Below are 14,744 nucleotides of genomic sequence, written 5' to 3'. Positions count from 1 at the left end.
CCATCTCAACAGCACCCCAAGATATTTTTAATATTCTAGCAACTGTTTGGTTGTTTTATACTTCAGGATTTTTTTTTAATTTACCAATCTGATTTTCTGCTCTGTTTAACTTATCCTTAGAGATAAAAAAGCTATCTACATAATATCCTACTCCACTTTCAGTGCAGAATATATTTGCTGGTGAGAACCATTTTATTCTTTGTTCTCTTACCCTTCAAACATGATGAAACACATGGTCATAAGAAATTTTGTCTAAAAACTTTATTGAAGAGAAACTGTAACATCAGCCTCCAGGTACAATCTAGAAGATTCTAGAATCTAGAAGAAGTGCTGTTAAGGCACTCTGACTTCATTTGTCAGTATCCTGGTGCTATTGAAACACAAAACACAACGGAAACAATTAGTGACATTTACCACACATTATGCCTACTCCTGCCATAACCTTTAGATAATGTCAGGAAATGATGAAGGCTCACTGGCTTTCATGGTCATGGCTGAAGGCTCATTGGCTTTCATGGGCATGTCTATGAGGTGAAGGGCAGGCTGTTCCGTGGGTAAGTTGCATGAAAAGAGGAGGCAGAGGAAATAGGCTCACTTGTTCTCTGGAGGTTCGAGTTCTTGATCACTGTTGCCACAGCCCTGCTCCAAAGCAGAGCCCTTTGGTCAACGCCATATCCTGCAGGAATTGTCCTTGCTGCCTGAGGAAACAAATTGCTTGATCATTTTCCCCTTATCTTATTCTTCTAACACGTGGACTTTCTCCTGAATCACCACTACTCAGCCAAGTGTGAAATGTGAAGCTTTCTAAATGATGACCCACCAGAAAGTCACGCAATTGCTGAAAGTTGGGAAAACATTCAATCCATATTCTTTTCTCTACATGTTACCACTTTAGATAGAAAAATAAAATAAAAATAAAAGTTCAGTTTAACAGTACATCTCTTCAGGGTTATAAAACCATCTGTGGAAAATGATGGCCCTGACTTGTTTTGGGTTTTGGCATTCACTACCCTCAGCTGGGCAGTAACCATTAGGCCTGTGGAAGGCAGAGAAAATAGAGTAACTAGCTAGGCAGGTTTCTAAAAGGCTGCCTTACCTAGAGCAACAGAATTTTAAAAGTCACAAAAGCTTACCGTTAGTGGCAGAACACACTTGTGTGAATCCTGGTGCAACTAGGGGAATCTGGTACAGTGGCTAATACCTTCAATCCTACCACTGGGAGGCTACAGCAGAAGAACTGCTACAAGTCTGAGGCCAGTCTGTACTGCATAGCAAGGTGAGGCCACCCAGGGATACATATCAAGACACTGTCTCAAAACACATTTTTAAAGAAATAATGCCAAACAAAATAAATTCAATAACAGTAGCAAAAATGAAATTTCAAGATAAGCCAAGCACCATGGAAAGCTGAGCTGAGGCCAACCATGAACTCCTTTCAGCATCCTTCTAAAAATCTAGTAGCCAAGTTTAAAGGGAAACCAGGTAGGTGTTTGGTGTGTATTCCTTCCATACCTGTAATGACTATATTCCCTCTATAGTTGAAAGCACATGAAAATATCTCATCAGTGTGCCCCTCAAGGACCTGGAGACACTGGCCAGTCTGAACATCCCAGATTCTGGCTGTCTTATCAGAGCTGCCTGTCAGGAGCCGGTTCCCTTGGGGATTGAAAGAGATCTGCAAAGTAGCAAAAGAGATGATAACGGGTTGAGTCTGGGTTAACAGCAGAGTTCCATCATCAGAAGGAGGGCTCAGCACACATCTTCATTCTGGGCTAGAATTTATTTTTAGAACAATTTTCTTCCTGGTGGGAATAATATAGGGACTAGTATCTGAAAGTTGAAACTTAGATGCTAATGTTTTAATATCTCCCCCCACCGCACACACACACACACACACACACACACACACACACAATTCTAACCATACAAGACCAAAGCACCTGTGTACTTTGAGTGTTCCTCTACAGTTTCTTCCCAAAGACTCTATGGTTCCCTCCTCACCCTTAACAGGGGCAAAACCATGTTGTAGATGAAGACAAAGCAGGCTAGATCTGTAATGTCCAATGTCACCTCTGCCACACGGCGTTCTGTCTGTCACTCTGTCTTCCATCTCTGCCACAGAAAGAGCAGATTCCCAAAGCAGAGCAACAAGAGAATTTTCATCCTTTAACACTCAAAATGCATCACTTTCCCTCCAACCAGGCGTTCTTCTCCAGTATCTGAGTGGTAGAGGGACCTGCTGCTGGCTTTTGTATTCCTCTGGTAAGTCCCAGTTAGAGACCCTCTATATTTACCACAAGATAATGTTTGGAGCCATTTCCACTGGAAATGAATGTATGGGGATGACAAAGCTGTTTCTACAAAATGCCTAGCACAGTAAAAGCTCTCAAAAGGTGATTCCTGATAATCACACTCCTCGAAGCCATTCTGTTGAAACTCATTGGGCCATACACAAAACCAGAATAGGGCTGATTGGAAATAGGAAAAGGATCCACAAGAGACGAAACAGGGCAGGAGAGGTGAGTGGAGATAGATATGATCACAATACATTATGCACATGTAGAAAAATGTCACAATAAATCTATTACACATACCGAATATAACCTGACATTTTACATGTTCCATGAATTAATAAAATGAAATACTAAATGTTTTTTAGCTTAGTTATCCTTATAAATACTGACAGACAGTAATTTAATGAGCAATCTATTCCAATTTTCCTTATTGTCACATGGTCACAAAAGCAAACATGCATTCACTGGGGTAAAATGTCAATCATGATGGCGGCTCCTTAGCTGGACACTTGGGATCATGGCCCAGGCTCCCCCTTCTGTGCCCTACTTTCCCATACTCTCCTGCCACTCCCTTATCTCTCAGCCCATGATGTGGTCACTAGCACCCACTGCCGTGGATACCAGCCCTTACCACAGAGCAATGACCAGCAGCAACAGGGACAGAAGATGGAAGGATGGAAAGACGCATGGGAAATGTTGGAATCTGGCTATAACCTTTGGAGTTCAGAAGTAATCAAATTTTTATTTCATAAAGAAGGGGCGGATAAGATCTCACCTATAAAACCAAGAATTTGGGCTGATCCAGGAAGCAAGGGCCCCAGTTCCAGCATTCTCTGCCATGTTCTAGGGATATATACAAACCTCAGTCTCTCACTGAGTAGCTCTGTTCTGTGAAGATTCTAAAAACTGTTCGATAAAGCCCTGGAGTTCCAAAATGGGTTATTTTATACTTTGTTAAATATTTCCAAACACCACTCCTCCATTATATCTAATGCACAGATCCCCTGAGGCACCACATGCCTTTTTGCATAATATAAACTTTCGTGTTTACTAGAGCTACAGAATAACATTTTACAAACTCCTTAAGTTGCTGAGTTGGGTGTTTTCAGCTAATTAAATATTTGCTGATGTTTAAAAAGAGTACTGCTTTATGCTTTTTAAGTGTTTATAGAATCATTTATTTTGTTGCTGAATCAGACAGGACATGCTTAAAAATAAAGGCTTAGGGGGTTGAGTCTTAGAGTGGGATGATATAATTAAAGATATTTTAGTATCTTGGTCCCAATACATCTGCTTGGGGAGTGGGGAGGGTAAGGGGCTTGTTTTGGGTTTTGAATGCTTGAAACAGGGCACCACCCTTTTTTAAGCCAAGGATAGCCTTGAATTCCTGATCCTTCTGTCTCTGCCTCCAAAAGGCTGGAATTACAAGTATATGTCACTAGGCCCAGCTAACACCTCTCAGATATAATGATTCTAGGTGTTATGTCACCACCACTAGGTGGTGACACACTCTATGTAGGTCCACTCTCTATGAAGTAAGTGAGCTTGTTGGTAGTGTGAAAGGAAGATCAACTAAATCTTTGGATTCCTAGTAAGTCCGTTGTGCATAGGTGAAGTCTAGATTGATTCATCCATAGCTCTGCTGTCCAACAGGGAGCCCAGTACTGGTAATAGGTGGAGGAAAGACAGTGAGCAGCCAGGAATTAATGTAATGGTAGACATTTAATGGTACTTTTGAGAGACCAGCTCTTTTTGGCCTCAGACTCCATCTTAGAGAACCTGACCTAAGGTTGAACTCGAATTAACTAACAGGCTGGTCCCTAGTACCAGTTTCCAGGTTACCCACCAAGACCTGCATCTAGCACTAGTTTCCAGGTTACTCCCCAACAGATCTGCACCTCCAGGTTACAAGCCTGCCCCTGTCACTTCACTTCCTAACAACCACCAATCAGTAGAAAAGCAGAAGTTAAGTTTATGGTTTGGCTCCCAGCACCAGCCAATTATGTTAAAGACTATAATGCCCTCCAAATCAGATGTATACCAGGCTAGATACCCCCTTCTTGCCTCTATAAATACCTGTTTAAAATTAGACCTGGGGCTATACCCTCCTGTCCTCCTGTGCCAGGGACGATGGTGTGGCCCAGGCTCAAGCTTGTGAATAAAAATACCCTAATGTGATTGCATCGGAACCAGCTCCTTGGTGGTCTTTTGGGGTTCATGAATGCTCCCTGGCCAACACTTTAAGTGAAAATTCATCTTAAAATGATGATAAAGTACAGACATGACATAAAAATCATCCAATGATGTGCCTTCTGGGCCATTCATACTGAATACCATTCTCAACTCAACAAGGGCTCAGCAGCATATCATTCTGTCCACTTCACTTGCCTTTATTTGTGTTCTCTCTACCTCAGTCCATTTACTGTCAGAAACATTACTTCACTGCCTGATCCATTCTTATAAATACGTTGGCTATTTTGAAGGTACACTGTGATATGTTGGCTCAGAGGGTTAATTTGTGCCCTCTACTATCATAATTGTTTTTACAGTAAACACATTGCTTCAAATGAGATGGCAACTCACCTTTGAGATTTCCCCTTCGTGGCCTTCCAGTTTGGTTATGCACTTTCTTGTGGTTGCATTGTAGACTCTTGCTGTTCCTTTTGGAGAGAGATGGGAATGTGCATTAGTCGATCTGAAATGCAAGACTTTGTATTACCTAAAAGTCTATCCATTGACAAAGGAGCTCTGGACTGTTTGTTCTTCCTATGTCAAAAGCCATGTTCAACCCTCTAAATGCAGAAGAGGTTGGACATGACTTGCTCTCTGTCTCTCACATTGTTGGAAGAGATCTTGGGCTCCCAAGTATAAGAAGGAGTGATATGTGAAATAAGAAAAGGAAATGAAGTAGATAAAATGATTTTAAATGACATCTTAGAATTGGTATGATTACAAACATAAAGCATACAGCTAGAATGCTTCACAACCTAGCAACACCAGTTGCCCCAGAAATGTGGGGCAACTTTAAAAGGAAGGCTAGTACTTGAAATTAAGTATGTGATGCCCAGTCTCCCTATAACATCAAAGCTATGTACAAGACAAGATGAGAATTAATTCAGAAGCTAGACTGCTAAGTCAACACCCCACCTCTATAACTTCCTAACTCTGCATCCTGACACAGGCAACTGTAGCTACTTCATGTGCACTTTAGCTCTCTCAGTTCTAAAGTGAGGAGAGCAATTATACCAGCCTATGTTAATTGCCTTTTGCTGTGCAACAAACTAACTATTTGGGGACACAAACATGAAATATATATATATATATATATACTATCTCAATGCTTATTAGAAATCAGAAGAGGTTTTTAGAAGAAGAGACTGTTCTGAAATAATGTTCTGTAGAACAATAAAAGAACAGAATCAATACTGGAATAAACAGCAAATAATAAGGAAATAAAAATTAGAATTGAACTGTAGTAAACTCTTCACACACACACACACACACACACACACACACACACACACACACACAGCCTGCTGATCCACCAGCCATGTCTCCAGCTGCTGTGTGACTTTCAATATTCTATCCAATCTAACATTTTAGAGAATAAATATGTATGAAGGATTATGTCCTGTCTTGCTTCCCATAACATAATTTCATAGGAACTATGTTGAATTATCCACAGTAAGACAAACTACAACATAAAATCACAGAGAGGTTTCAAGGGCATGATGTAGGTGCCAGTGTACATTCTGTGTGCTTATCGGGAAAGAGGAAAAATTATGCAGCATTTCACATGATTCTAAAAAACATGACACAGGGCAGAGCTTTCCATCATTGTGTGGTAGACAGAGGCAGCTATACTGAAATACGAGCTAATGAAGTAGTGAGGTGAAGTATCACACAACTTTATAAAATGTCATCAAGAACTAGACCCAGCCAAAAGTCCATCAGTGTTTACTATGGGTATGCCATATTGTATAGAATCACAGGTCATTCTCAAGGATATGCTATGCATCCCCTATGGTAGCTTAAGCAGATTGTTTAAGCACTTATTTTATTTTTAATTGTGTATATTTATATGTGTCTCTGTAGGTACCATAGATAAGTCTAGGTGCCAGTGGAAAATGGAAGAGAATGCTGTATCCAATAGAATTGAAGGTGCTATCAGTTGTGGGCCACCCAACATGATTGCTGGAAACCAAATTTGAGAACAAAAGCAGCAGGCACTCTTAGTCACTGAGCCATCCCAGCACCCATCTTATGCAGATTTTAAAGTGACAGAAAGAATATGCTACTGAGCCACATGCAACATCACTAACTAAAGGAGCATAATGAGAGAGCATATTGTAATATGTCAAACATATTACACAAAGAACGTGTAGCCTCAATGAGGTCTTCAAGGGCATGACACAGTTAGTATAGTGTTACACGTGGTCCCTGGGAAGGAAAAAAACGATCATTTTGTTGCATAACATATGGTACCAGAAGCTGTTGTTGAAATAACATATCCACGTGTGTGGTTATACATTATATTGTATGACAGAACACATGAAGGAAACTGTCACTCATATCCATGGCGTCCCATATGCTTGAAAGAAATCTCATGACTTATTGTAGAACCAAAGTTGGATGTGGTGCTCAAGCATCATCTTTATGGGATGATGGAGACATAAACGGTGTTGGCATATGGAGCCTCAGAATAAACTCAGCAGAAGGTTGTGGTGTATTTTACCCTACAGCTTCCATAGCTCAAACTACAGAAACTGGTGTAGTCAGTGAGACTGCATAAATATGGTGCAATGCCAGAATGCTTTAGGAGAGAAGAAACGGTATGGCATAATATGGGATTTATATAATATATGATACAGAAAGGAGAAAACATAGCAACTGGATAAATAGATAAAACACACATAGCATCACATTACATTTATCCAAGAAGGCCAGAAACTCAAACTGTATATTACATATGGTCATATATTATACATAGTATATGTATAATAAAATATATAGTATATATTATACATACATAGCAAGGCATCACACATGACACATACATGCTTAAATATGTTACTCAGTAATCAGAAGATGGCATAGATATGATACATTTTAATACACTGTCATAAAAGATAAATATAAATATATAATATTCTTATATCATAAGTGGACATCAAATGTATGTGACATATAACCTTTCACCAAATGTGTTTTTCAAGGAGATGATAAGATAGTATCTTAATTCATTTTCAAGGATTTAGATCTAATATAAGATAACATAATTCCTGGGACATAAGAAGATCAGGAAGACACAAAGAATCACCAGACATAGCAATTTGGGATATGGAGACACTATACAACACCATATGTGACCATCAAAAAGATAACAGAGACAGTGCTTGCCACCATCTGTGGTCTTTCTGGACATTAGGCACATACAGTGAAAATTTCTGTGTGTTGATAAGGATATAACACAATATAGTTTTGAGGCTTGGCTGTAACGGGAACATCAAAAGCACAGTACAGAAGTGTAAGCAATGATTCATCTTAGTATACCAAGCATCAGAAGGATATATATTTCATTGCCCCTTTAAATACCAATTTGGGTGATTGGTTGGTTGGCTGGCTGGCTGGCTGGCTGGCTGGCTTTTTAAGATAGGGTCTCGCTATGTAGTCCTGGCTGTCCTGGAAATCACTATGTAAACCAGGCTGGCACAGCAATCTGCCTGCCTTTGAGCCCTTTCTCTAGGCGCTGCTCATAACATCTTTGTTCAAAGTTATAGAACTATGTTATGAAAAGTGATATTTCAGTGATTGATTTTTATGATATTGATTTCATTCATATGAATTTCTTTTTTGTTTTGTTAGGTTTTTGTTGTTGTTTTTTGAGACAGGGTTTGTCTGTATAGCCCTGGCTGTCCTGGAACTCACTCTGTAGACCAGGCTGGCCTTGAACTCAGAAATCTGTCTGCCTCTGCCTCTGAAGTGTTGGAATTAAAGGCATGTGCCACCACTGCCTGGCTCATATAAATTTCTGAACTTACATAGTATGGTAGTGTTTAGTGAGACAGGTCCTGTAAGAATAAGACTGTTTACTATAAACTAAAGAAGGAATATGACCACCAACAAAGGAGAACAGAGAAGCAGGTAAAGGATTAACAAGAACTAAAATCATTTCAAAGGACAGCATTTGGATAACTTTTCTTTCCAGTTAACAATATTTTCTTTATACTATAGTATAAAGACTGTGAGGTCTTAGCCAAAAAATAGAGATAGATCACAAATAGAGTTCAGGAGAGGCTCATGCATGTGACTCTCACCCCACTGCCCACTCCAGTCCAACTGGAGAAATAAAATGTCATATTGATATGGGTATGGGAAGCAATGAGCTCACACTGGTACTTACTCCACATACAGAAACTACTGCAATAAAATGTAAAAGCAAAAGCTATAAAATATATTATAAATCATAAAATATATTATCATATATTATATCTTGCTGCACATAACAAGTTCCCCAAGACTTGTGGGGTTAAAAATATTTTTATTACTTAATAGTTACTGTATGAAGAACTCAGGGAGGCTATGCTAGTTAAGGGTTTCTTTGTTAGAATTAAAGCAGTGTGCCACCATGCTTTGCCTACATATCATTCTTTATGGTTATCATAAAGAAGAAGCAAGTACATAGTGACATCACATATGATGTTTAAGTTCATGATTAATACATAGGGTACAATATATGGATATCATGAATCCTATAACATCATCATACATCATTATCAAAAGGGTGAGAGTAGAGTTTGCAGGCCTGCAAAGCTTTTAGAGACATGAAAGGCAAGGCATTACACATTTGTCACAATAGGTCATAGTGAGACCATTCCATGACATAAAATTTAAATATGAGGCACACTGTCTTTTGTCATATGTTTTGTCCTGTATATGGAGGAGACGTCATTCTGTGACACCAGGGAGTTTTAACCATACAAAACAAAATTATACATGGCTATCAAAAAGGAAAGCTAGCCATACTACAACACCACATGTAGTATTTTAGAGTGTATAACTACAGGGTAATATGGTGCATAGTTGTCATACACCTTACCTACAGAATAGAATTATAAGTGATTATGAAGATATACAATGTCATATAATTGGCAAGGATATGACATATTAATATAGCATTATGCATAGCTGATACATTCAGTGTGATAATAAACCCAAGTGCAAAAGAGGTGACACAATACAGTATATTACCACTATTCAATGGATAATGTGACATTGAATTATCTATACCAAGCATAGAATAAGATATTGTCAATATAGATCATATATCTGTATAATGTAACAATATATAGAGTATGATTTTGCTAATACAGATTATACAGACACACATACATACACTCTACAGGATCATATAGAATAAAATATTGTCAGTAAACATCATGTAGATATTTATGTGTGTGTATATACATATATATGTGTGTGTAGTTTTAAATATATACATATATTGTGTGATATATATATGTGTGTGTGTGTGTGCATGTGTGCACATGCATGCATGTGTGTGTGTGTGTACTGCAAGCATCATAAGGTAGACAAATCTGGAAAGTAACCTAACATAAATTTCAGGAATTTAAAAATTTTACTGTAGTGTCAGAGGTTATTTTTTAACATGTGAATCTGGCATACTGTGGCATAGACATGCTCATCCAGAAAGTATGGCTGACACTGTGGATTCTCGTGACTGATTATCAGTGAGATGACAATGTACTGTCATTTGTGGAGAGAACAGAAGAGGCATGAATTCACATATAACATTCTTAGATGTAATTCATACAGTGTGAGGATCATGGGTGGTATTCAAGAAGACAAACATAGAGTGATACCATACATAGGCATTTGTGTGACTGTTCAGTGTAAGGCCATAACTGGTCATCAAAGTGACACCAAGGAGCATAGTGTTGGAAATGGACATGAAAGAGACTTTACGGATAGTGTATATCATCAAGGACAGGGACAATCAATAGTATAGCATCATTTGTAGTGAACAAGTGGCATTATATGACGACCAGGTCAGTGGTACCAAATCAGAATGAGTACTTGGGGTTTCAGAAACATGTATGTTCATCATATGATGTTAAATTTGCCTATGAACAAGGAAATGAAAGCATGCTGTGGAATGTTTTTCACAAGACTTTGACAGGCATGGTGGAACACTGTATTATTTATAAGGAGTTAATACAACTTATTACAGTAACATCAGTAGTGGTCAAGTGGATCATCCCAACAGAATGAAGTATTGTATGCAATCATCAAAGAGATGATTGTGAACATGGCACCATATGTATGGAAGACATGTGTGGCTCTATCAAGGAGATGACACAGACAATGCAAAATAGTACATGTGACCCTCAAGAATGCAACATGGATCCAGGATTTGTGACACGGTCAGCAATGCCCACTATGAGCACTATGCCTGCTTCCTGAGGCAAGCAGATCACAAGGTCAGGCCATCAGGGCTACAGAGTAAATTCAAGTCCAATCTGGGTGAGTTACAGCTATCCTATCTAATAAAACTCATGGGATATAACTCTGGAAAAGTGTTGCTGAGCTCACACTAAACTCTATCTCTATATTCAGTCTCCCAATAACACATATAGGGAAACAATGTGGTATGTACGCAGTGTGGTGACATACATGGAGTTAAGGCACACATTTCAACCACATCTCGGGGAGATGGAGCATGGTATAGAGTTGGGCACATATCCAAGGAAACATAACTCCTCCATAACTTTAATGTGTCAAATGATGACTTACCATCAGCAGAAGCTGTTGCAATAAGTTTCCCAGTGTAGTCAAAGCAACTGTCTAGGATCTCATCATCGTGGCCTGTTAAGGTTGCTACACATTTCCCACTTGTTGCATCCCACAACTGAAATTGAGAAAGACAGAAATCATCAACTAACCAACTCAATTCCTCCCCACAGTGGCAGAGATGCACAGTGATCTTCCACATGAAGGAGTCTTGCCAAAGAACTATGCTGAAAAAGACACATATAATTCTCTCTGATCTGTTCATTCCACTTTGATCTATGACCTAAGACCACAGACAGCCATTTGGTCACAGGAAAACTATGGTAGACATTTAGACTTTTCTACAATATTAAGGAAAGAAAACATCCCAAGTGGTATTGGTTCAGGGACCAGCGTGATGGGATCTTTTCTATAACAAAGATGATGAGGGGCTTGATCCCAAACTATCGACAGAAAATGAAAGGTGCACCAAGAGATTGAAGGTTTTATGTATAAAATCTAGTGGCAAATGGTTTCAGCCTCTCAGTAGTTATTTTTGAAGTAAAGAGGCTCAATGACAGGAAGAAACTTATTTGAGGTTCCATGAGGGCCATGCCAATATGAAATGTGCATACTAAATAAACAGTGGGACACTGGGTAAAAACAATGTGGCTTTTCAAACAGGACTTTTACTGCTTTTGAAGCAATCAAAATAATTTTATCACCTCATGGTTCCTTCAAGCTATGGAAACTGGAAACTTAAAATAAAAGTTAGCAATTATTATTTATAAATCAATGTTTAACTGTATGCCCTCTTTGAAGTCTGTTAGATGTTATGATGAATACCTGACACGGTATAGAGGATACCTTACAAAGCAAGGTTGCCTCAGAGCTCACCATGCAGGTCTTGTCCATGGAGCCTGTTAGTATTAGAGAGCAATCCCAATTGAACAGGGCGCTACTGATCTCAGCACAGTGGCCAATTAAAGTGTGCACCTTCCTGCAAGACAGAAATAGTCACCACTGGTAAACAATGTTGTCCTGGTTTCATTTCTGTTGTGACAAACCACCCTGAAGAAAGAACTATAGGAGAAGGACTTATTCACTCATTCTTGTCATCTCAGGGAAGCCAGGGAAAGGACTCAAACAGCTAGCCACATCTCTGAGAGAAGCGAGCACAGCCCATGCCTCCCATTTGATTCTTCTTTTGCTAAGACACTTTCTTCACTCTTATACCAGATAGGGCCCACACCAGCAAAGGGTTCTGCCCACATCCAGGGTGGATCTTCTCCCCTTAATTAACAATCGACACAATCTCCCACAGGAGTTCCACAGGCCACCCTTATCTGAATAATTCCTCACGCAGAGTCTCTCTTCTCAGGTGACTCTAGGTCAGGGGTTCTCAAAACAACTTGAGGATATCCAACCTTTTGGCAACCCTCTATCTCCAAAAATATTTATGTTACAATTCATAACAGTAGCAAGTTAGTTATAAAGTAGCAATGAAAATAATTTTGTGGTTGGAGTTGCCACAAAACAAGGAACTGAAGTAAAGGGCCATAGCATTGGGAAAGTTGAGAACCACTGCTCTAGGTCAGCTTAAGAATAAAAACTACTACAGGTGCTTTTACTATAGCATATGCACATATGGCCAAGCCCAGTTGTGTGAACTAAATTTTAGTACTTTCAAAATTACATTTTTTTGGTAATAAAGCAAAAACAGCACTGCTGCTACTCAAAAGAAGAACACCAGTTTCCATAAAACTACAAAAGTTTTAAGCAATCAAAGATATTGTAACTCAGACTGGAGAGATGGTTCAACACTTAAGAGCACTCACTGTACCCAGAAGGTCCATGCTGGGCTTCCAGCAGCCATGTCAACTAACAACCACCTGCAACCAGTTCTAGGGGACCCCATGTCCTCTCTGGACTTCCTGGGCCTAAACAGGCATGGGCTGCACATGTGTACATGAATGCAAAAGACACCCATATACATAAGATAAATCTTTGCTTTAAAAGGCAGTACAACTTAATTCAGTCCCAGGACAACTTCTGGTTTGATCCATAACATATCAGATCATGTGTTCATATGGGGTACACACATCACAGTGTATGCCATAAAATTGTACAATTATCACATATGAATATAACTTTGAAAAACGGTTTTTAAGGAGATGGGTAGGTGTACTAGTCTGTTCTCATCATTGAATTGCTTGTACATGTTTTGAGTTGTCACACTATATGTATAAATATGTACTGTTAAAATAAAAATTTGAAACTATGACTTAAAGTGTCACTTTATCAAGGGATGGGTAATGATTCATAAAGACACTCTAAAACTCTTGAAATGGTCATAAAATCGATGCTTACAGCTAGGAAAGCAACTCAAATGGCAGAGTGCTGGCTTCTATAGCATTAAGAACACTCCAGGATTAATCTCCAGAATCCAGAATCAGGTGCAGCCGCACAAGACTAGATTCCCAGTGCTCAGGAGGTGGAGGAAAGAGGATCAGACATTCAAGGTCACCTGCACCTACAGAGAGTTAGTTGGTTTGGAAGCCAGCCTGAGTTATTTGAGACTCTGACTCCAAAAGGACTTAATTAGCTAACTAATTCATAGATGGAGGAAATCACATGAGTGGGTCCCACAGACCCATGGGCATCCAGGAGCTATGCATAAGATGGCTGAAAGCCCCGTCCTTCACTCATGTCTTGTTCAATATCTCTTGGTTGATAGCACTGGTAATGAATCCATCTATCAAAATTCGGAGTCCAAGAGCCGAGTTTTCCAATGCAAATATGCTAATTTAGCTAACTTGTTAACAAGTAAGACCAACAACCATAAGAAAGGAAATTGAACTTCTTGGGCTAAATTAAGTTTGGGGAATTAGCTATGAGTTTTAATTCATGATATTCAGCCTTACCATAATAAGATGTCATTGAAACTTGATTGTAAAGTACATAGGACTAACAACAGCTACATAACCAGGCTCTTTATAGCATTCTTCTCTATGTTGCTGCCTTGAATTATTTCCCCAGGACAGTGGGAAATCACTTATTTTGTGGGTCAATAATACACTAAAGAATCAACTATGGGAACTGGAGAGATGGCTTGTGGTTAAGACCGCTTGCCACTCTTGCCAAGAACCTAAGTTCAGTTCCTCAGACCTACATGATGGCTTTCCACCACGACAGTACCAGACACATTGTGGTACTCATGTGTGCATGCAGACAAACTGCCAAAACACATTAAAGTAACAATCAACCATAAATTATACCTCTTCAGAATTTAAACCACGACCAGCTTGAGCAAGGCTAAGGTAATACATCACACAAAATCTTCTTAACCATTGACTTGGGTCAAAAGAATCTAGAAAATTACCTTCCAGTACCAGCATCCCATACTACAACTGTATGGTCAAAGGACCCTGTGATGATTCTGTCTCCTGAGGTATCAAATGACAAGGAAATGATTTCTGCCAAATGACCCTGGAAAAAAGAACAGATACAGTCATCTACAGGTGTAGATAAGAGCAAATAGATTAAGAGTACATGTGTAGTAGATAAGAGTATAGTCTCATCTAAAAGATGGTAGAGAACAGAAAGCTGCAGAGAGTAACAGGAAATCCTGCTGGGCTGGGCTGGGCTGGGCTGGGCTCC

The 14,744-nt window shown here is 39.2% G+C and overlaps 1 protein-coding gene across 4 annotated transcripts in view; it reads right to left on the bottom strand.

Annotated features, from left to right (window-relative positions):
• Nucleotides 1–246: 246 nt before the first annotated feature.
• Nucleotides 247–14,744, bottom strand: part of Daw1 (dynein assembly factor with WD repeats 1) — a 43,584-nt gene continuing 29,086 nt past the window's right edge. The window contains exons 8-14 of one of the 4 annotated variants that reach the window (XR_004117964.1): nt 14,467–14,573; nt 11,982–12,084; nt 11,109–11,223; nt 4,878–4,954; nt 1,513–1,675; nt 596–698; nt 247–370 (exon numbers count right to left, since the gene is read on the bottom strand). Coding sequence is in view for 3 of the 4 variants with exons in the window: in XM_031368186.1 (XP_031224046.1) it covers nt 525–694; nt 1,513–1,675; nt 4,878–4,954; nt 11,109–11,223; nt 11,982–12,084; nt 14,467–14,573 (735 nt within the window). In the remaining variant the exon portion in view is untranslated. Of the gene's footprint in view, nt 699–1,512; nt 1,676–4,877; nt 4,955–11,108; nt 11,224–11,981; nt 12,085–14,466; nt 14,574–14,744 lie in introns of all 4 variants that reach the window. The other 3 variants (XM_031368187.1, XM_031368186.1, XM_031368188.1) reach the window with 3 other exon arrangements.

The sequence above is a fragment of the Mastomys coucha genome, unplaced genomic scaffold (genome assembly GCF_008632895.1).
Source record: "Mastomys coucha isolate ucsf_1 unplaced genomic scaffold, UCSF_Mcou_1 pScaffold14, whole genome shotgun sequence".
Lineage (NCBI taxonomy): Eukaryota > Metazoa > Chordata > Mammalia > Rodentia > Muridae > Mastomys > Mastomys coucha.
This window is presented reverse-complemented; position numbering and strand designations above follow the sequence as displayed.